At 46.3% G+C, this 23,360-nt stretch overlaps 1 protein-coding gene across 8 annotated transcripts in view; it reads right to left on the bottom strand.

The window, feature by feature from the left end:
- Positions 1–23,360, bottom strand: part of ACOT7 (acyl-CoA thioesterase 7) — a 509,309-nt gene that overhangs the window by 448,843 nt on the left and 37,106 nt on the right. For 2 of the 8 annotated variants that reach the window (XM_063943418.1, XM_063943417.1), the window contains exon 2: positions 21,517–21,621. The exons of 5 other annotated variants lie outside the window; for them this stretch is intronic. In XM_063943418.1, the coding sequence (XP_063799488.1) occupies positions 21,517–21,569 (53 nt within the window). In that variant the 5' untranslated portion in view covers positions 21,570–21,621. Of the gene's footprint in view, positions 1–7,588; positions 7,747–21,516; positions 21,622–23,360 lie in introns of those variants that run through there. One more of the 8 variants, XM_063943419.1, reaches the window with a different exon arrangement.

Raw genomic sequence — 23,360 nt, 5'->3', positions numbered from 1 at the left:
TGCTAGTATAGACTGGATGATAATGATATAAAATATATATATATATAATCACTACTGCAGGACAGGTATATATTGTATAATGACGGACCTGCTGGACACTGTCAGCACTGCAGACTCCTAAACTACTAGTATGAAGAAGATGGGAAAAAAAAAAAACCACCACAGGTAGGTATACAATTATGGACGAGCGACTGCCGACACAGAGGTAGCTACAGCCGTGGAGTACCGTACTGCGTCTGCTAGTATAGACTGGATGATAATGATATAAAAAATATATATATATATATCACTACTGCAGGACAGGTATATACTGTATAATGACGGACCTGCTGGACACTGTCAGCACCGCAGACTCCTTAACTACTAGTATGAAGAAGATAGAAATATAATGAATGACGGACCTGCTGGACACTGTCAGCAGAATGCGTTTATAGAATAAAAAAAAAAAAAACACCACACGAGTGTTTAACTTTTTCAGGCAGACAATATACTGGTGGTCACTGCTGGTCAGTCACACTGGCAGTGGCACTCTGGCAGCAAAAGTGTGCACTGTTGAATATGTACTCCTGCTATAACTGCTCCCCAGTCTCCCCCACAATTAAGCTGTGTGAGCAGTGAGCACTACTCAGCACAGTCAGATATACATAGATGATATTATCATGCAGCACACTGAGGCTGAGCACAGATATGGTATGTGACTGTGTATCGTTTTTTTTCAGGCAGAGAACGGATTATATTAAATAATAAATAAAACTGGTGGTCACCACTAGTATAACTATCAGCAAAACTCTGCACTCTCTGAGTACTCCTAATGCTCCAGTAAATCAAGTGTCTCACTCTCTATCTAAACGGAGAGGACGCCAGCCACGTCCTCTCCCTATCAATCTCAATGCACGTGTGAAAATGGCGGCGACGCGCGGCTCCTTATATAGAATCCGAGTCTCGCGATAGAATACGAGCCTCGCGAGAATCCGACAGCGGGATGATGACGTTCGGGCGCGCTCGGGTTAGCCGAGCAAGGCGGGAAGATCCGAGTCTGCCTCGGACCCGTGTAAAAAGTCTGAAGTTCGGGGGGGTTCGGATTCCGAGGAACCGAACCCGCTCATCTCTACTGTGAACTACAGTAATAAGCACTGCTAGCTAGAATAAAATAAGAATTTACTTACCGATAATTCTATTTCTCGTAGTCCGTAGTGGATGCTGGGGACTCCGTCAGGACCATGGGGAATATCGGCTCCGCAGGAGACAGGGCACAAAAGTAAAAGCTTTAGGATCAGGTGGTGTGCACTGGCTCCTCCCCCTATGACCCTCCTCCAAGCCTCAGTTAGGATACTGTGCCCGGACGAGCGTACACAATAAGGAAGGATTTTGAATCCCGGGTAAGACTCATACCAGCCACACCAATCACACTGTACAACCTGTGATCTGAACCCAGGTAACAGCATGATAACAGCGGAGCCTCTGAAAAGATGGCTCACAACAATAATAACCCGATTTTTGTAACAATAACTATGTACAAGTATTGCAGACAATCCGCACTTGGGATGGGCGCCCAGCATCCACTACGGACTACGAGAAATAGAATTATCGGTAAGTAAATTCTTATTTTCTCTGACGTCCTAAGTGGATGCTGGGGACTCCGTCAGGACCATGGGGATTATACCAAAGCTCCCAAACGGGCGGGAGAGTGCGGATGACTCTGCAGCACCGAGTGAGAGAACTCCAGGTCCTCCTCAGCCAGGGTGTGTCCCTGACCAAGTAGCAGCTCGGCAAAGTTGTAAAGCCGAGACCCCTCGGGCAGCCGCCCAAGATGAGCCCACCTTCCTTGTGGAATGGGCATTTACATATTTTGGCTGTGGCAGACCTGCCACAGAATGTGCAAGCTGAATTGTACTACACATCCAACTAGCAATCGTCTGCTTAGAAGCAAGAGCACCCAGTTTGTTGGGTGCATACAGGATAACAGCAAGTCAGTTTTCCTGACTCCAGCCGTCCTGGAAACCTATATTTTCAGGGCCCTGACAACATCTAGCAACTTGGAGTCCTCCAAGTCCCTAGTAGCCGCAGGTACCACAATAAGCTGGTTCAGGTGAAACGCTGACACCACCTTAGGGAGAAACTGTGGACGAGTCCGCAGCTCTGCACTGTCCGAATGGACAATCAGATATGGGCTTTTGTGAGACAAAGCCGCCAATTCTGACACTCGCCTGGCCGAGGCCAAGGCCAACATCATGGTCACTTTCCATGTGAGATATTTCAAATCCACAGATTTGAGCGGTTTAAACCAATGTGATTTGAGGAATCCCAGAACTACGTTGAGATCCCACAGTGCCACTGGAGGCACAAAAGGGGGTTGTATATGCAGTACTCCCTTGACAAACTTCTGGATTTCAGGAACTGAAGCCAATTCTTTCTGAAAGAAAATCGACAGGGCCGAAATTTGAACCTTAATGGACCCCAATTTGAGGCCCATAGACACTCCTGTTTGCAGGAAATGCAGGAATCGACCGAGTTGAAATTTCTTCGTGGGGCCTTCCTGGCCTTACCCCACGCAACATATTTTCGCCACATGTGGTGATAATGTTGTGTGGTCACCTCCTTCCTGGCTTTGACCAGGGTAGGAATGACCTCTTCCGGAATGCCTTTTTCCCTTAGGATCCGGCGTTCAACCGCCATGCCGTCAAACGCAGCCGCGGTAAGTCTTGGAACAGACATGGTACTTGCTGAAGCAAGTCCCTTCTTAGCGGCAGAGGCCATGAGTCCTCTGTGAGCATCTCTTGAAGTTCCGGGTACCAAGTCCTTCTTGGCCAATCCGGAGCCACGAGTATAGTTCTTACTCCTCTACGTCTTATAATTCTCAGTACCTTAGGTATGAGAAGCAGAGGAGGGAACACATACACCGACTGGTACACCCACGGTGTTACCAGAACGTCCACAGCTATTGCCTGAGGGTCTCTTGACCTGGCGCAATATCTGTCCAGTTTTTTGTTCAGGCGGGACGCCATCATGTCCACCTTTGGTCTTTCCCAACGGTTCACAATCATGTGGAAGACTTCACGATGAAGTCCCCACTCTCCCGGGTGGAGGTCGTGCTGAGGAAGTCTGCTTCCCAGTTGTCCACTCCCGGAATGAACACTGCTGACAGTGCTATCACATGATTTTCCGCCCAGCGAAGAATCCTTGCAGTTTCTGCCATTGCCCTCCTGCTTCTTGTGCCGCCCTGTCTGTTTACGTGGGCGACTGCCGTGATGTTGTCCCACTGGATCAATACCGGCTGACCTTGAAGCAGAGGTCTTGCTAAGCTTAGAGCATTGTAAATTGTTCTTAGCTCCAGTATATTTATGTGGAGAGAAGTCTCCAGACTTGATCACACTCCCTGGAAATTTTTTCCTTGTGTGATTGCTCCCCAGCCTTTCAGGCTGGCATCCGTGGTCACCAGGACCCAGTCCTGAATGCCGAATCTGTGGCCCTTTAGTAGATGAGCACTCTGCAGCCACCACAGAAGAGACACCCTTGTCCTTGGAGACAGGGTTATCCGCTGATGCATCTGAAGATGCGATCCGGACCATTTTCCCAGCAGATCCCACTGAAAAGTTCTTGCGTGGAATCTGCCGAATGGAATCGCTTCGTAAGAAGCCACCATTTTTCCCAGGACCCTTGTGCATTGATGCACTGACACTTGGCCTGGTTTTAGGAGGTTCCTGACTAGCTCGGATAACTCCCTGGCTTTCTCCTCCGGGAGAAACACCTTTTTCTGGACTGTGTCCAGAATCATCCCTAGGAACAGCAGACGTGTCGTCGGAGACAGCTGCGATTTTGGAATATTTAGAATCCACCCGTGCTGTCGTAGAACTACTTGAGATAGTGCTACTCCGACCTCCAACTGTTCTCTGGACCTTGCCCTTATCAGGAGATCGTCCAAGTAAGGGATAATTAAGACGCCTTTTCTTTGAAGAAGAATCATCATTTCGGCCATTACCTTGGTAAAGACCCGGGGTGCCGTGGACAATCCAAACGGCAGCGTCTGAAACTGATAGTGACAGTTTTGTACCACGAACCTGAGGTACCCTTGGTGAGAAGGGCAAATTGGGACATGGAGGTAAGCATCCTTGATGTCCAGGGACACATATAGTCCCCTTCATTCTGGTTCGCTATCACTGCTCTGAGTGACTCCATCTTGATTTGAACCTTTGTATGTAAGTGTTCAAATATTTCAGATTTAGAATAGGTCTCACCGAGCCGTCTGGCTTCAGTACCACAATATAGTGTGGAATAATACCCCTTTCCTTGCTGTAGGAGGGGTACTTTGATTATCACCTGCTGGGAATACAGCTTGTGAATTGTTTCCAATACTGCCTCCCTGTCGGAGGGAGACGTTGGTAAAGCAAACTTCAGGAACCTGCGAGGGGGAGACGTCTCGAATTTCCAATCTGTACCCCTGGGATACTACTTGTAGGATCCAGGGGTCCACTTGCGAGTAAGCCCACTGCGTGCTGAAACTCTTGAGACGACCCCCCACTGCACCCGTTTGTACGGCCCCAGCGTCATGCTGAGGACTTGGCAGAAGCGGTGGAAGGCTTCTGTTCCTGGGAATGGGCTGCCTGCTGCAGTCTTCTTCCCTTATGGGGACGAAAGGACTGAGGCTGAAAAGACGATGTCTTTTTCTGCTGAGATGTGACTTGGGGTAAAAAGGTGGATTTTCCAGCTGTTGCCGTGGCCACCAGATCCGATGGACCGACCCCAAATAACTCCTCCCCTTTATACGGCAATACTTCCATGTGCCGTTTGGAATCTGCATCACCTGACCACTGTCGTGTCCATAAACATCTTCTGGCAGATATGGACATCGCACTTACTCTTGATGCCAGAGTGCAAATATCCCTCTGTGCATCTCGCATATATAGAAATGCATCCTTTAAATGCTCTATAGTCAATAAAATACTGTCCCTGTCAAGGGTATCAATATTTCCAGTCAGGGAATCCGACCAAGCCACCCCAGCGCTGCCCATCCAGGCTGAGGCGATCGCTGGTCGCAGTATAACACCAGTATGTGTGTATATACTTTTAGGATATTTTCCAGCCTCCTATCAGTTGGCTCCTTGAGGGCGGCCGTATCTGGAGACGGTAACGCCACTTGTTTTGATAAGCGTGTGAGCGCCTTATCCACCCTAAGGGGTGTTTCCCAATGCGCCATAACTTCTGGCGGGAAAGGGTATACCGCCAATAATTTTCTATCGGGGGAAACCCACGCATCATCACACACTTCATTTAATTTATCTGATTCAGGAAAAACCACATGTAGTTTTTTCACACTCCACATAATACCCTTTTTTGTGGTACTTGTAGTATCAGAAATATGTAACATCTCCTTCATTGCCCTTAACAAGTAACGTGTGGCCCTAAAGGAAAATACGTTTGTTTCTTCACCGTCGACACTGGAGTCAGTGTCCGTGTCTGTGTCTGTGTCGACCAACTGAGGTAAAAGGACGTTTTAACGCCCCTGACGGTGTTTGAGACGCCTGGACAGGTACTAATTGGTTTGCCGGCCGTCTCATGTCGTCAACTGACCTTGCAGCGTGTTGACATTATCACGTAATTCCTTAAAGAAGCCATCCATTCCGGTGTCGACTCCCTAGAGAGTGACATCACCATTACAGGCAATTGCTCCGCCTCCTCACCAACATCGTCCTCATACATGTCGACACACACGTACCGACACACAGCACACACACAGGGAATGCTCTGATAGAGGACAGGACCCCACTAGCCCTTTGGGGAGACAGAGGGAGAGTTTGCCAGCACACACCAAAAACGCTATAATTATACAGGGACAACCTTTATATAAGTGTTTTTCCCTTATAGCATTTTATTATATATATACATATCGCCAAATAAGTGCTCCCCCTCTCTGTTTTAACCCTGTTTCTGTAGTGCAGTGCAGGGGAGAGCCTGGGAGCCTTCCCACCAGCATTTCTGTGAGGGAAAATGGCGCTGTGTGCTGAGGAGAATAGGCCCCGCCCCCTTTTCGGCGGGCTTCTTCTCCCGTTTTTCTGAGACCTGGCAGGGGTTAAATACATCCATATAGCCCCCAGGGGCTATATGTGATGTATTTTTTAGCCAGAATAAGGTACTATCATTGCTGCCCAGGGCGCCCCCCCCAGCGCCCTGCACCCTCAGTGACCGCTGCTATGAAGTGTGCTGACCACAATGGCGCACAGCTGCAGTGCTGTGCGCTACCTTATGAAGACTGAAAAGTCTTCTGCCGCCGGTTTCTGGACCTCTTCACTTTTCGGCATCTGCAAGGGGGTCGGCGGCGCGGCTCCGGGACGAACCCCAGGGTGAGACTTGTGTTCCGACTCCCTCTGGAGCTAATGGTGTCCAGTAGCCTAAGAAGCCAATCCATCCTGCACGCAGGTGAGTTCACTTCTCTCCCCTAAGTCCCTCGATGCAGTGAGCCTGTTGCCAGCAGGACTCACTGAAAATAAAAAAAAAACCTAACAAAACTTTTACTCTAAGCAGCTCTTTAGGAGAGCCACCTAGATTGCACCCTTCTCGGCCGGGCACAAAAATCTAACTGAGGCTTGGAGGAGGGTCATAGGGGGAGGAGCCAGTGCACACCACCTGATCCTAAAGCTTTTACTTTTGTGCCCTGTCTCCTGCGGAGCCGCTATTCCCCATGGTCCTGACGGAGTCCCCAGCATCCACTTAGGACGTCAGAGAAACTATAGTAAACTAACAAAGCAAAATTTTGGCCAAAATATATACGGGCCCACCAACCACGACCAGGTGACCTCATCTGGTGGGTCCCTAGGGTCCCTGAGGTTCAAGTCCAGGGCACAGGATCCCCCTATGCTTATCATACATAAAACCAGGGTCAAATGGCATTTTTTTATTTTTTATTTTTTTGCAAATGGAAATAAATCCTTCCAGTAATTCTCATACATTCACAGCCATGCAAAAATGGCCTCAGTAACAACTGCCGAGACTAAAGGGGGGTACACACGGAGCGATTTTTACTTCATTTCTAAGAAATCTGACTAGATTGCTTAGAAAAGAAGCATACATCGCTCTGTGTGTATGCCCCATAGTGATAGCGATGCGCAGTCCGGCGCTTTGCTGACTTTAGATTGGCCTACATGCAGGCACAATCTAATCAGGTCACTCAGTTCACCACCGTGTGAAGTGAGCGCCCCCCCCCCCGTCCCCTCCCCCCTCACTCAGCACACTTCTCCCCGTGTACCCCCTTAAATCGTATGTAATACAGTAAGATCTCAGACAATACAAATATACAAATCCACGCTATTAAGAGACCAACCAGCACATCTGCAGCACAAGTTGACAATCCATGGCTCTCCACCTGTTGTTGAACTACAGGTCCCAGCATATGATATATTAGCCCTAAATCAGGAAGAACACTCATTTTGTAAAATATACAATAAAGTACTCAGCAAATAAAAATTGTCAGTTTCTTAAATTTGGATAAGCTTTTAATATACCTTTACTTTACAGCTTACCATATAGAAACAGAAAATTCTAATCATATTAGCACAATTGATATACAGGAAGCTACACAAAGGATGCACACTACCTTGTAAGGACATCTTCCATCTATATATAGGAAACTAGACCAGTGTTAGTCAAGCGAGCTGCCAGCCTGTGTTATGAATGAGGTCTCATGCTCATTGTGAAAATGCATGCCACTATGATGGCATCATCTGTGATGTCAAAAGTCTCTTGTTAACCACACATGCAGGGATATTAATTCTGCTAAGGGTCCTATCTGGACTGAGGACGAGCTATTAGCCAATCACAGGGGCTGTGGTGTTTCCATGGTAAACTGGTGGCCAAAATATCAGAGCAGCAGAAGGAAACAGCTTCCTGTTTGTACATTACCTAACCTGAAGCAACGCAACTAAATGCAAGCAGTTTTAGCATTCTTAATATTGCATTATTCATTTCTTCTGTGCTCTTGAAAAAGGAGTACAGTATTTAAACGGTGATACTATATAGCAATGATTATATTTATTTATATATATATATATATATATATATATATATATATATATATATATATATATATATATATATATAAAATAAGAATTTACTCACCGGTAATTCTATTTCTCGTAGTCTGTAGTGGATGCTGGGAACTCCGTAAGGACCATGGGGATTAGACGGGCTCCGCAGGAGACTGGGCACTCTAAAAGAAAGATTAGGTACTATCTGGTGTGCACTGGCTCCTCCCTCTATGCCCCTCCTCCAGACCTCAGTTAGGGAAACTGTGCCCGGAAGAGCTGACACAACAAGGAAAGGATTTAGAATCCAGGGTAAGACTCATACCAGCCACACCAATCACACTGTACAACTTGTGATAACCATACCCAGTTAACAGTATGAACAACAACTGAGCCTCCTTTTACGGATGGCTCATAACAATAACCCTTTAGTGAAGCAATAACTATATACATGTATTGCAGAGAGTCCGCACTTGGGACGGGCGCCCAGCATCCACTACGGACTACGAGAAATAGAATTACCGGTGAGTAAAATCTTATTTTCTCTGACGTCCTAGTGGATGCTGGGAACTCCGTAAGGACCATGGGGATTATACCAAAGCTCCCAAACGGGCGGGAGAGTGCGGATGACTCTGCAGCACCGAATGAGCAAACTCAAGGTCCTCCTCAGCCAGGGTATCAAACTTGTAGAATTTAGCAAATGTGTTTGAACCCGACCAAGTAGCAGCTCGGCAAAGCTGTAAAGCCGAGACCCCTCGGGCAGCCGCCCAAGAAGAGCCCACCTTCCTCGTGGAATGGGCTTTCACTGATTTAGGATGCGGCAGTCCAGCCGCAGAATGTGCCAGCTGAATCGTGCAACAGATCCAGCGAGCAATAGTTTGCTTTGAAGCAGGAGCACCCAGCTTGTTGGGTGCATGCAGGATAAATAGCGAGTCAGTTTTCCTGACTCCAGCCGTCCTGGAAACATAAATTTTCAAAGCCCGGACTACATCCAGCAACTTGGAATCCTCCAAGTCCCGAGTAGCCGCAGGCACCACAATAGGTTGGTTCAAATGAAACGCTGATACCACCTTTGGGAGAAATTGGGGACGAGTCCTCAATTCTGCCCTGTCCATATGGAAGATCAGATACGGGCTTTTACATGACAAAGCCGCCAATTCTGACACATGCCTAGCTGAAGCTAAGGCCAACAGCATGACCACCTTCCACGTGAGATACTTTAGCTCCACGGTCCTAAGTGGCTCAAACCAGTGTGATTTCAGGAAATCCAACACAACGTTAAGATCCCAAGGTGCCACTGGAGGCACAAAAAGGGGGCTGAATATGCAGCACTCCCTTTACAAACGTCTGAACTTCAGTCAGTGAAGCCAGTTCTTTTTGAAAGAAAATAGATAGGGCCGAAATCTGGACCTTTATGGACCCCAATTTTAGGCCCATAGTCACCCCTGACTGTAGGAAGTGCAGAAATCGACCCAGCTGGAATTCCTCTGTTGGGGCCTTCCTGGCCTCACACCAAGAGACATATTTCCGCCATATGCGGTGATAATGCTTTGCTGTCACATCCTTCCTAGCTTTTATCAGCGTAGGAATCACTTCATCTGGAATGCCCTTTTCCGTTAGGATCCGGCGTTCAACCGCCATGCCGTCAAACGCAGCCGCGGTAAGTCTTGGAACAGACAGGGCCCCTGCTGTAACAGGTCCTGTCTGAGAGGCAGAGGCCATGGGTCCTCTGATATCATTTCTTGTAGTTCTGGGTACCAAGTTCTTCTTGGCCAATCCGGAACGATGAGTATAGTTCTTACTCCTCTCTTTCTTACTATCCTCAGTACCTTGGGTATGAGAGGAAGAGGAGGGAACACATAAACCGACTGGTACACCCACAATGTCACTAGTGCGTCCACAGCTATCGCCTGAGGGTCCCTTGACCTGGCGCAATACTTTTTTAGCTTTTTGTTGTCTGATTGAATCAGTACTGGGTGGTTTTGAAGCAGGGGCTCTGCTTGACTCAGGGCGTTGTAAATGGCCCTTAGTTCCAGTATATTTATGTGTAGTGAAGTCTCCAGACTTGACCACTGTCCTTGGAAGTTTCTTCCCTGAGTGACTGGCCTCCATCCTCGGAGGCTTGCATCCGTGGTCACCAGGAACCAGTCCTGTATGCCGAACCTGCGGCCCTCGAGAAGATGAGCACTCTGCAGCCACCACAGCAGAGACACCCTGGCCCTTGGGGACAGGGTGATCAACCGATGCATCTGAAGATGCGATCCGGACCATTTTTCCAACAGATCCCACTGAAAGATCCTTGCATGGAACCTGCCGAAGGGAATTGCTTCGTAAGAAGCCACCATCTTTCCCAGGACTTGCGTGCAGTGATGCACCGACACCTGTTTTGGTTTCAGGAGGTCCCTGACCAGAGATGACAATTCCTGGGCCTTCTCCACCGGGAGAAACACCTTCTTCTGTTCTGTGTCCAGAATCATGCGCAGGAATCAGCTGCGACTTTGGGATATTCAGAATCCAGCCGTGCTGTTGCAACACTTCCTGAGAGAGTGCTACGCTGACCAACAACTGCTCTCTGGACCTCGCCTTTATGAGGAGATCGTCCAAGTACGGGATAATTATAACTCCCTTCTTCCGAAGGAGTATCATCATTTCGGCCATTACCTTGGTAAATATTCTCGGTGCCGTGGAGACACCAAACGGCAACGTCTGGAATTGGTAATGACAGTCCTGTACCACAAACCTGAGGTATTCCTGGTGAGGTGGGTAAATGGGGACATGCAAGTAAGCATCCTTGATGTCCAGCGACACCATAAAATCCCCCTCTTCCAGGCTTGCAATAACCGCCCTGAGCGATTCCATTTTGAACTAGAACTTCTTTATATAAGTGTTCAAGGATTTTAAATTCAGAATGGGTCTCACCGATCCGTCCGGTTTCGGTACCACAAACATTGTGGAATAGTAACCCCTGCCCTGTTGAAGGAGGGGGACCTTTATTATCACCTGCTGGAGGTACAGCTTGTGAATTGCCGCCAGTACTACCTCCCTTTCCCTGGGAGCAGCTGGCAAGGCTGATTTGAGGCAACGGCGAGGGGGAGTCGCCTCGAACTCCAGCTTGTATCCCTGAGATACAATTTGTACAGCCCAGAGATCCACTTGTGAGCGAACCCACTGGTTGCTGAAGTTTCGGAGACGTGCCCCCACCGCACCTGGCTCTGCCTGTGGAGCCCCAGCGTCATGCGGTGGACTTAGTGGAAGCAGGGGAGGATTTTTGTTCCTGGGAACTGGCTGCCTGGTGCAGCTTCTTTCCTCTACCCTTGCCTCTGGCCAGAAAGGATGCTCCTCTGACCCGCTTGCCTTTCTGAGGCCGAAAGGACTGCACTTGATAATACGGTGCTTTCTTAGGCTGTGAGGGAACCTGAGGTAAAAAAGTCGACTTCCCAGCAGTTGCTGTGGATACGAGGTCCGAGAGACCGTCCCCAAACAATTCCTCACCCTTATAAGGCAAAACCTCCATGTGTTTTTTAGAATCAGCATCACCTGTCCACTGCCGAGTCCATAATACTCTCCTGGCAGAAATGGACATTGCATTAATTCTAGATGCCTGCAGGCAAATGTCCCTCTGGGCATCCCGCATATATAAGACGACGTCTTTTATATGTTCGATGGTTAGCAAAACAGTATCCCTGTCGAGGGAATCAATGTTGTCTGACAGGGTATCAGTCCATGCTGCTGCAGCACTACACATCCAGGCTCAAGCAATAGCAGGTCTCAGTAGAGTACCAGAGTGTGTATACACAGACTTCAGGATAGCTTCCTGCTTTCTATCCGCAGGCTCCTTTAGGGCGGCCGTATCCTGAGACGGCAGTGCCACCCTTTTAGATAAGCGTGTCAGCGCCTTGTCCACCCTAGGGGATGTTTCCCAACGTAACCTATCCGTTGCCGGGAAAGGGTACGCCATCAGTAACCTCTTAGAAATCACTAGTTTCTTATCAGGGGAACTCCACGCTTCTTCACACAAATCATTTAATTCATCAGATGGGGGAAAAGTCACTGGCTGCTTTTTCTCCCCAAACATAATACCCCTCTTGGTGGTAACCGGGTTAATATCAGAAATGTGCAATACATCTTTCATTGCAGTAATCATGCATCGGATGGCTTTTGTAGACTGTACATTTGTCTCATCCTCATCTACACTGGAGTCAGACTCCGTGTCGACATCTGTGTCTACCATCTGAGCTAGCGGGCGTTTATGAGCCCCTGACGACTTCTGAGTCGCCTGGGCAGGCGCGGGCTGAGACCCCGGCTGTCCCAAGGCTGCTGCGTCATCGAACCTTTTATGTAAGGAGTTGACACTGTCGGTTAAGACCTTCCACATATCCATCCAATCAGGTGTCGGCCCCGTCGGGGGCGACACCACACTTATCTGCCCCTGCTCCGCCTCCACGTAACCCTCCTCATCAAACATGTCGACACAGCCGTACCGACACACCACACACACACAGGGAATGCTCAGACTGAGGACAGGACACCACAAAGTCCTTTGGGGAGACAGAGAGAGAGTATGCCAGCACACACCCCAGCGCTATTTAACACCAGGATTTACACTATAAAAAGTGATTTACCCAATAGCTGCTTAGATATCTTATTTTGCGCCTAAATTTATGTGCCCCCCCCCTCTCTTTTTTACCCTTCTTGTATCAGGATACTGCAGGGGAGAGCCTGGGGAGCTGCTTCCAGCGGAGCTGTGAAGGGAAAATGGCGCTGGTGTGCTGAGGAAGAAGGCCCCGCCCCCTCAGCGGCGGGCTTCTGTCCCGCGTTTTATGTAACTAAATGGCGGGGGTTTTTACACATATACAGTTTTCAGACTGTATTATGTGTATTTTAAGTGCCAAAAGGTATTATAATTGCTGCCCAGGGCGCCCCCCCCCCAGCGCCCTGCACCCTACATTGACCGGAGTGTGTGGTGTGCTGTGGGAGCAATGGCGCACAGCTGCAGTGCTGTGCGCTACCTTAATGAAGACAGGAGTCTTCTGCCGCCGATTTCATCGCTTCTCTTCTGTCTTCTGGCTCTGCAAGGGGGACGGCGGCGCGGCTCCGGGAACGGACGATCGAGGTCAGGCCCTGTGTTCGAACCCTCTGGAGCTAATGGTGTCCAGTAGCCTAAGAAGCACAAGCTAGCTGCAAGCAGGTAGGTTTGCTTCTCTCCCCTCAGTCCCACGTAGCAGTGAGTCTGTTGCCAGCAGATCTCACTGAAAATAAAAAACCTAACAAATACTTTCTTTTCTAGCAAGCTCAGGAGAGCCCACTAGGAGCACCCAGCTCTGGCCGGGCACAGATTGTAACTGAGGTCTGGAGGAGGGGCATAGAGGGAGGAGCCAGTGCACACCAGATAGTACCTAATCTTTCTTTTAGAGTGCCCAGTCTCCTGCGGAGCCCGTCTATTCCCCATGGTCCTTACGGAGTTCCCAGCATCCACTAGGACGTCAGAGAAATATATATATATATATATATATATATATATATATATATATATATATATATATATAGATGTCCACGAAGGTGGCGGGCGCACTCTCACACATATTAATGTTCACAAACTTTGTTTAATATCCAATTTTCTTTATAGCAGCCTTCATAAATCGACGTTTCGATCCTTCCACAGGATCTTTTTCAAGAAAGGCAGTACGATATCATATTTCAAAATGTGCAATCGTTAAACAATGCATAGGACCAGCGGTTACTTAAACGCAGCTTTAAAATCGGAATAACAATGTTCAAAGCCGAAAACATGCCAGTTTCGTAGGTAGTCCTGAGGAGACTATAGTCATCATGCTCAAGATGTGATGTATCCTGAGGTCATGGAAGTCAGCTGCTCAGCGCAACCGTGTGCTGTGATCTGCCGCGTGTTCCCAGGATGCATCTTGAGCATGATTGTTTAACGATTGCACATTTTGAAATATGATATCGTACTGCCTTTCTTGAAAAAGATCCTGTGGAAGGATCGAAACGTCGATTTATGAAGGCTGCTATAAAGAAAATTGGATATTAAACAAAGTTTGTGAACATTAATATGTGTGAGAGTGCGCCCGCCACCTTCGTGGACATCTATAGATTCAGCAGACCTGTTCTGTTGGGATAGCACCCATCCTGGAATTTTGATGCGAGTACAGGACTCTCTCTCTATACTATATTATATATATATATATATATATATATATATATATATATATATAGAATCAAAGTAGTGTGCAGCACTCAGGTTTACAGGAATAAATAATCACCACTGTCCGTCTGGACGGACAGTGGTGATTATTTCTTCCTGTAAACCTGAGTGCCGCACACTGCTTTGATTCTATCTACCTTTTGGAAAGTGAGGGCACCAGGGACTTCAGCACATGTTATTGGAGTGCCGGACCATTTGCAGTATATATATATATATATATATATATATATATATATATATATATATACACATACATATACATATACATACATACATACACACACACACAAGTATATTTATAACATGATTGGACACACTAGATCACATGGCGTGCATTATTTCCCAACAACCACACACTTCCTAGCTTAACCGCACACCTGAGCTACTTCCAGCTGTCACACTACCTGTATCTGTAGAGTAGCCACTGTAACCAACAGCATCACTCAGAGACACTACTCACGGACAGCAGCACATCTCTGCCTCACTGACAGCGGCACATTACAACCTCACTAACAGGAGCGCATCCCTGCCTCAATGACACTAGCACATCCCTTGCCGGACAGCCAGCGGCACATCCCCGACCTACTGACCTGACAGCAGCGCCTCACTGACAGCAGCGCACCCCTGTCTCACAGGCAGCGGCACACCACAGCCTCACAGGAAGCGGCACACCACAGCCTCACAGGCAGCGGCACACCACAGCCTCACAGGCAGCGGCACACCACAGCCTCACAGGCAGCGGCGCACCCCAACCCCACAGGCAGCGGCGCACCCCAACCCCACAAGCAGCGGCGCAACCCAACCCCACAGGCAGCAGCGCACCCCAACTCCACAAGCAGCGGCGCACCCCAACCCCACAGGCCGCCCCACCTCACCGACAGCCATACACATTTCTGACAAAAAAATTTCTACTATTTTATTCATTCACATGGTTGTAAAAAAAATATTCAAATTATACAGCCTATTCTGAACTATTTAGTTCTACTATTCTGTTTCTGCTTCATCCTATCTAGTCACAGCAGGGGCCATTTTATAAGAAAGCTACACCCCTCTTGGTGCAGTTGCGCTCTGATATAAGCATGTCTTGGGAGGTTGAACGCACTTGGTCTTCGGCCTCGTGGATCGGATTGGTGATGGTGTGGTAGTGCGCCTTGCCACTAGCAGCATACTGTTGTCACCTGCTAAAGAGGATATTCAGCAAATGATCTACACTACAATAACATATGGACTGCAAAAGTCACATTTATACCTGTGTTTTAAATGGCTGGTCTAAATAAAAAAAAATAAACTATATATTTCAGTTGAACCATGATTTTGCATCTTGCCCACCTGTATGAAGCTGAAATAATACAGTACCCTGATCGTGATGTCAGCTTCCAATCAGTAAAGCGGTCACAAAAGCTATTATATATTTTCCATTATCCATTTTACATAAATAGTATTTTAATAAAAAGGAGATTGACGTCTTGGGTTTAGTCCTACTTTAAAAACTTACTTTAGGGAACATAAACGGTTAATTGTTTAAATTATTTTTTATTGTTAAAAATATTTTTTCACAATACACAAAAATAGATATATTGGGAACAATTCAATTGCCTTACCGCATTAAGCAGTCATGTGCACAGCTGGACATTGCGGTGATATCCGGCGTCACAGAGAATTACATTCTCCCCATAACATTATAACGGTCCTTTTCTTTTGCACCCTTATTGATTTACCATTTTATTTTTCTATAGCACCTACTTATCACGCAGGGCATTTCAGTCAAATCCCTTCACTCACCTCATTCTTATCCCCCTCGTCACCCTTGAAATCTAGTAACATATAATGTGCGGCAGGCTATGGGGTATATTCAATTAGGGTCGAAAGCTGCAGTCTGTCGAAAAGACGGCAGTTTTCGACTTTTTAAGGTCGAATTGTGATTCAACCTATTCAATCCCAGCTGTTTCTATTCGACAAGTCTGGGAATTCAACTTGTCGACTAGTACGTGAATCTGCGGTATAGCTGCCAATTCACATACTTTTGAGGGAAACAGGGCCAAATTCAACAGGATTTGGCCCCGTTTCCAACCATCTCAGTCCGACATAAAAAAATGTGGTACTGAGATGAGGGACTGTGGAGGAGAGGGGGGGGGGGGGGGAGTCGCGGGGAGACGGGGGAAAGCCGCCGGAAGCCAGACGGGGAGAGCCGCGGGCAGCCAGACTGGGCGAGAGCAGTGCTGGAGGATGTCACAGCCGCCTTCAGCAAGCGAGACCTCTCTTGCTGGAGCCGGGTGGACGCTGCCGTGAGCGGCGGCTATGATGCGGGGCCGTGGGGAGGAGGGGAGAGGCAGAGAGACGAGGGGGGGAGATGGGGGAGAGCCGCGGGCAGACAGGGGTGAGCAGTGGCTATATAGCTGCTGCTGTAGCGCTGCTCTTCCCCGTCTGCCCGCGGCTCTCCCCTGTCTAAGCTCCTGCATCTCAATACGACTTTTTTTAAAGTCGAATTGATAATGCATTAAATAGCTCAGGTCGGATCCATTCCGACAAATGAATGTCGGAATGGATCAGACTTCAATTGACTATACCCCATGTCTGCTAAGGAGCAGTTTCAATAAAAACCATATCGAAACAGGGGCGGGATGTATCAAGCCACGCATATTGGCTGCGATACATCACGCGACTTATCGCATACATAGCACCATTAATAAAGCAGGTATGTATGTAGAATTGCGATAAGAATGGTCCTTTGCAATTCTAGGACTTCCGGGTTTATGACCTAGGAATCCTTCTGGGCATGTGCAGCTGTCAGCAAGCTTATATGTAGGCCGTGGGGGACACTAGGAGGGATCCCACTTCCTGGCATGGTCTCATCAGATGCAACCATGCTAGGTGGGGTTTCCTGGCATAAGTCCCAACCAACCAGCCCCTAACTGTCATTTTTCAAACACAGCATGTGACATGGCAGTTAGGCGCTGATTGGCTGGTACTTTAACTCTGTGCACTTTAACTCCATCCAAGGCTTAGTGCATAGACCCCATGGACACACAGGAGTGCAATAAAAACCAAACACCTGTTTCCATGACATCACCACCATACCTACCAACAAGTTGGTGGTGAGGGGAAAAGAGCAGGGAAGACTCCTCCCTGCTCTCTCCGCCCCTTCTGGGATAGAAGCCAATCAGAGGAACCAAGGGCATATGCAATTATGCATATTATGCTGGGTTTCCTCCTCCTGACTGCACGCTGCTTAAGTGCCCTCTCGCTGCGCTCCTACACCTGCTATAAGGTGCCCAAACATATGCATATGCTAGGTCACCTTCTCCTTACTGCCCCTACAACCCGCCGCTGCTATAGCAAGGTGACCAGACATATCCATATGCCAGGTTACCGCCTCCTTACTGCCCCCCACGTTCTGCCCCTACACTCCGCCACTGTTATTGCAAGGTGACCCAACATATGCATATACCTGGTCACCTCATCCTTACCGCCCCGTCGATCCGCCCCTACACCCCGGCGCTGCTATAGCAAAGTGACCCGATATATGCATATGTCGGGTCACCTCATCCTTACTGCCCCCTCCCCTCTCTAGCTGCCTGCTGCCGGATCTCTCCTTCTACCACACTGCCGCTCTGACCTGCACCCTGCCACCGCTGCTGCTTCCGCGGCTCTTACCCCAAGGCATGCACTGCAGGAAGAGAGAAGTACAGAAGCCGAAGAAGTTCAGTATAACGGGGAAAAGCCAGGATTGCCAAAGAGCCGGATATCGGATTGCATCAGGTTAAAAAGGTTTGTGTTCATGAATTGCGGAAAATAATTGGAAAAAAAAAACCCTGATATAAGAATGTGATGTTTAGTGATAATTAAAACCTAAACATCGCATTCTTACATGAATAGGGATCCGTTCAATTTGCCAGCGGACAGGATATGGACGCCGGAATCCCGACAGTCGACAATGCCGCCAGCTGGAATCCCGGCAAAACAGGACTATTCCCACTCATGATAGAGGGGGAATAAATCCTGTGGCGAGGTACTTGAATGTTTTATTGACTTGAAAGGTTTGTGATGAAAAATTATCTTTTTCAATAAATAAACTTCTGTTAAAAATAAATAAATAAATAAATAAATAAAAAAGAGAAAATATCTTTTTTTGGGGGGAGAAAATATTAGTCAGTGCCACCACTTTGTAAACAGGTTCGTAACTAGAGGTGTGCGGAGTGTGCCACAGCACATAGCTCGCAGGGTAGGGGGCGCTGTTGGCGGCACTTGTCAATTATCTGTTTTACTTACTTTCACTTGCAGCTTCTCCCCTTTTTGAAGCCCAGCATCTCCTGATAGCCGCTGTCTCCTACCCACACCGTTTCTGTTGCTAATACATATACAACATTCATGAACTTAACTTGATAGCTCTACGTTATTCAGTCACACTGTCCTTTATTACATTTCAAGATGCTGACATACCCGGTAAGAATGCCATTTTGATTTCTCACAAATATTTAAAATGCCCGCTCTAATATATATTGTAAATGCCTGCAACTCTTATTACCATATCCCATGAATGTGCGCTGTACATCGCACAACACTGCATCCCATAAGAGAAAACAATACACCCACACGTTATCTGAGTTCCATAGCTCATTGATGTATATATTTATTGTTAAAAGGATATGGATTCAATATATATTACAAAGTACAGTATACCTAAAGTTACATGAATACAACTCACACAGTAAACAGTTAGAACATACAATTACATACAGTTATCTGCAGTTTCAGTTACATGCCAGCGATACAATACCATATCTTTCTCATATAAATTTATGTCTCCATATGACTCTCTCTCTCTTTCCTCTGTAAAATCATGCTGAGACTTCATCTTCTTCTGAGACCAAAAAGCAAGTAAATCTGACCTCCTGTGTGGTCAGCTTATGTCTCATCTAGTTTCTGGGGGAGGGGTTCACGATGAGTCACCAATTCCTTTGAATATGGTAATCAGATTCAGTCTTGAAGACATCCAAAGGGCTGGCCTGAGTTCCCTGTCTTCTACCTCTAAGAATATCTATTGTTCTAATAAGAGCGATTTTAGCTTTTATACATGGAATCATAACTATTCGCTGCAATGTCCTATAACTTCATAACAAGTATCAAAGTAATCTACACATTAAGCTGGTTGTTTTAATAGTAAACATGACCGGTCTATCTTGTTCCGTTCAAATAATACACATACATGACATTACTTCAATATATATAATTCTAAATCATCATGATGTCTGGCGCTTGATATTATTATAATTATGTACTGTATGAAATAAGTGTTGAATCCATCTCTGTGGCATGTCCGTGTAAATGCGTGTGTTACCATATATGGCTGTGCTTGCTGCGCGTATTTACAAGTATAGAAACTTAATGGTGTGTAGTTTGTATGTTCTCTTTATGTAATATTTTTGACTTCGACACCCGGATTCGAACCCATTGCCTGTGGTATTGCAGTCAGACACTCTGTTCATTGAGCTACAGTATCTAGAATAAGCTAGAGAATTCTAACTATTTACAGCTTACCTTGTACATTGTGAAAAAATGGGTGTTTGACCAGAACGAAACACGTTATAGGTTTGAATCCTGGGTATAGCAGTATATTGAAATGTGTTATTTAATAAAGTGTATTGTAACTGAATAACAGCAAGCTCTCAAGGTAAGTACCTGAATGTGGTATAACGAGGATTTGTGTCCAAATCCATTTTCTTGCAGTTTTCTATTTCTATTAAATGTGGTAAGGGGCATTATACCATGGGCTTTCCCTGGGATCAATTTTGTAATGTCCCTTCCTAATGAGCCATGCACCTTAAGTCTCTATTGGAAAAATGGAGGTGTGAGAGCGGGAAGGGGGTGTGGGGGAGGTTGCACCAATTGTCTTTCTGGCACAGGGCACCAAAATGTCTAGCTACGGCTGTTTGTAAATACACCCCATTGTGTCTAATACAAATAAAATGTGATACAACCATACTTCTTCAACCATGAATAAGATCGGACCAACAAACATGGGGGTCAATTTACTAAGCCCTGGATGGAGATAAAGTTGACAGAGTTAAAGTACCAGCCAATCAGCTCCTAACTGTCATTTTTCAAACCCAGCCTGTGATATGGCAGTTAGGAGCTGATTGGCTGGTACTTTATCTCCGTCCACGGCTTAGTAAATAGAGCCCATAATTAGAAAATATATAGCAAATATATTCTAAACACACAACAAATTTAATTCCACAATATACAGATATAGGGCCATATTTATCCAGCCCTGGAGAGTGATAACTTGCACAGTGATAAAATATCAATCAGCTCCTAAGTTGCAATTTATCACTTGATAAATCTGAGCCATATTATTTTGCCAAGTAAAAAAAAAGGAAGAATTAATTTAAAGGAAAAAAATCTTCTTGCAGCTACTGTGTATCTGAAAAATAATGACACGTGGGCTATTTGCTAACAGTGCACTAAGGTACAACGTGAGCAATCACCCACAGCAACCGACCTGCAAATCACTTTTACTGGCCCAGTGCTAGGTAGAGTATAAAAGCAATTGGTATTACTTGTTGTATCTCACTGCAAATGTTTCAACCATACTCGCACACGCTCTCAGAATGACCGGTAGATTCCTGAATTTCGGGATTTCTCCTACACTCCCAGGACAGTAGACTGGCCTCCCGGTTCCCAAACAGCTTCCCTTGTGAAGTGAATGGTCTAGTGATTTGATAGCATAATTTACGAGAAATAACATCATCGTGACCCCACCCACCGCTACAGAATGCCACATATGTCAACTATGTAGCGGAGATGCCATGACAATATTAGCGGCACCACGTCTCCTCCACCTTCCCCACTCTACCAGGAGGACCCATTACAAAGTCACCAAGTATGGTTGAGCAAATAAAGCCCCACTTGGTGGTGGTGTAACCTAGTCATGCTACTAGAAAACATAAAACATACATGGAAATAACTGGTAATAATAATAATAATAATAATAATGTTTCATACCTTCCCACTTTAGCAATGAGGTGCCATGACAAAATGCCCATCTTAAAAATATCCATGAACCTCAAGACCCGCAACATACTGACTATCCATGTATGCACAAAGCATGAGACTGAACATCACCTCAAACCCAGCAACTAAATACATGGAGTACACGCCATCTGCTAACACCACATTTGTGCAAACACAAAGCTGCATTTTCCTTCCCTTTGTGTTACATTTCTTGTGCAGAGGTCTGTATCTCTGAAGGAGGAATTTTAAGTGAACCGAGCTCACCTGGAGTGGAACAGAAGTCCTTCCAAAAACCGTCTGATAAGTGTGGGCCGCATCCCAAAGGAATGGTGGGTCCAGGAGGTACGGATTTTAGGAAACTCCTATGAGCTAAATGAGATGAAATAAGTTTTGCAGTGCTTTGTACTGCATCAGCCAGGTAAAAGCGGTTAGTAAGCACAGCCTCAGGGATAATGAATAAACTTTTAACTTCTGGTTAAAATTGCACAATATTCTTGGATGCAAAACTAAGCTACATTACACAACGTACAACAGGCTTTAGCAATCAGAAGGTGGTTGATAAATAGACAGTTAAAAGGTCAACTGTCAAATGGTCGACAGGATCATATGGTTGAAATGCAAAGGGTCGGTAGGGTCAAAAGGTCAATTTGAGAAAGGTTGGCAGGGTCAAAAGGTCGACACACACACAGACAACACGTTTTTTAAGTTTTTTTCAACTTTTGCTGCATTTACTATCCATGATCCCAAAGCGTGGGGAGTGAAGAGAACCCGCAAGGGGACGCATATCAACAAATTTACTATCCATGTCACAAACTATTACCTTTAACAACCTTGTGGCAAGCGGAGCAAGCCATCGAACCGGAAGCATGGCAAGGGGATGCATTCCATCAAATTTGGGTAAATAAAAAAAAAATAACACCCCAAAAAATTTAATAATGTGTGTTGTCCTTTTTTTTCATCCTTTTGACTGTCGACCCTATGAGGTAGACCTGCCCACCTTTTTAATGTCTAACTTCTGTATCACACCCTCTGTAACCTTAGGCTGTCCGGCTGCTGTGGAACTATAAGTCGGTGCATGCCTGGACATGTACTTCCATAATAACAATTTTTTCTCCCCGTAATACCCGGGAGTAGACCCAGTGGGACCTTGCATTCAACTGAATTGCCCTATATCTTTATTATTGCAAAATGTTAGTGGTGCCCTTATCTGCACATAAAATGTCAGTACAGGTTGAGTATCCCATATCCAAAATGCTTGGGACCAGAGGTATTTTGGATATCGGATTTTTCCGTATTTTGGAATAATTGCATACCATAATGAGATATCAAGGCGATGGGACCTAAGTCTAAGCACATAATGCATTTATGTTACATATACACCTTATACACACACAGCCTGAAGGTCATTTTAGCCAATATTTTTAATGACTTTGTGCATTGAACAAAGTGTGTATACATTCACACAATTCATTTATGTTTCATATACACCTTGGTGGTCATTCCGAGTTGATCGCTAGCTGCTTTCATTCGCAGCGCAGTGATCAGGCAAGAAAAATAAATCGGCATTTCTGCGCATGCGGCGCAATGCGCACGCACTACGTACTTTCACAACAGCCGATGTAGTTTTACACAAGGTCTAGCGACGCTTTTCAGTCGCACTGCTGGCCGCAGAGTGATTGACATGAAGTGGGTGTTTCTGGGTGTCAACTGACCGTTTTCAGGGAGTGAGTGAAAAACGCAGGCGTGCCAGATAAAAACGCAGGCGTGACTGGTGAAACATAGGCGTGGCTGGGCGAACGCAGGGCGTGTTCGTGACGTCAAAACAGGAACTAAATAATCTGCAGTGATCGCAAGCTAGGAGTAGGTCTGGAGCTGCTCTGAAGCTGCACAAAATTATTTTGTAGCCGCTCTGCGATCCTTTCGTTCGCACTTCTGCTAAGCTAATATACACTCCCAGAGGGCGGCAGCATAGCGTTTGCACGGCTGCTAAAAGCAGCTAGCGAGCGAACAACTCGGAATGAGGGCCCTTATACACACAGCCAGAAGGTCCTTTAATACTATCATTTTAATAACTTTGTGCATTAAATAAAGTTTGTGTACACTGAGCC

The sequence above is a fragment of the Pseudophryne corroboree genome, chromosome 10 (assembly GCF_028390025.1).
Source record: "Pseudophryne corroboree isolate aPseCor3 chromosome 10, aPseCor3.hap2, whole genome shotgun sequence".
Lineage (NCBI taxonomy): Eukaryota > Metazoa > Chordata > Amphibia > Anura > Myobatrachidae > Pseudophryne > Pseudophryne corroboree.
This window is presented reverse-complemented; position numbering and strand designations above follow the sequence as displayed.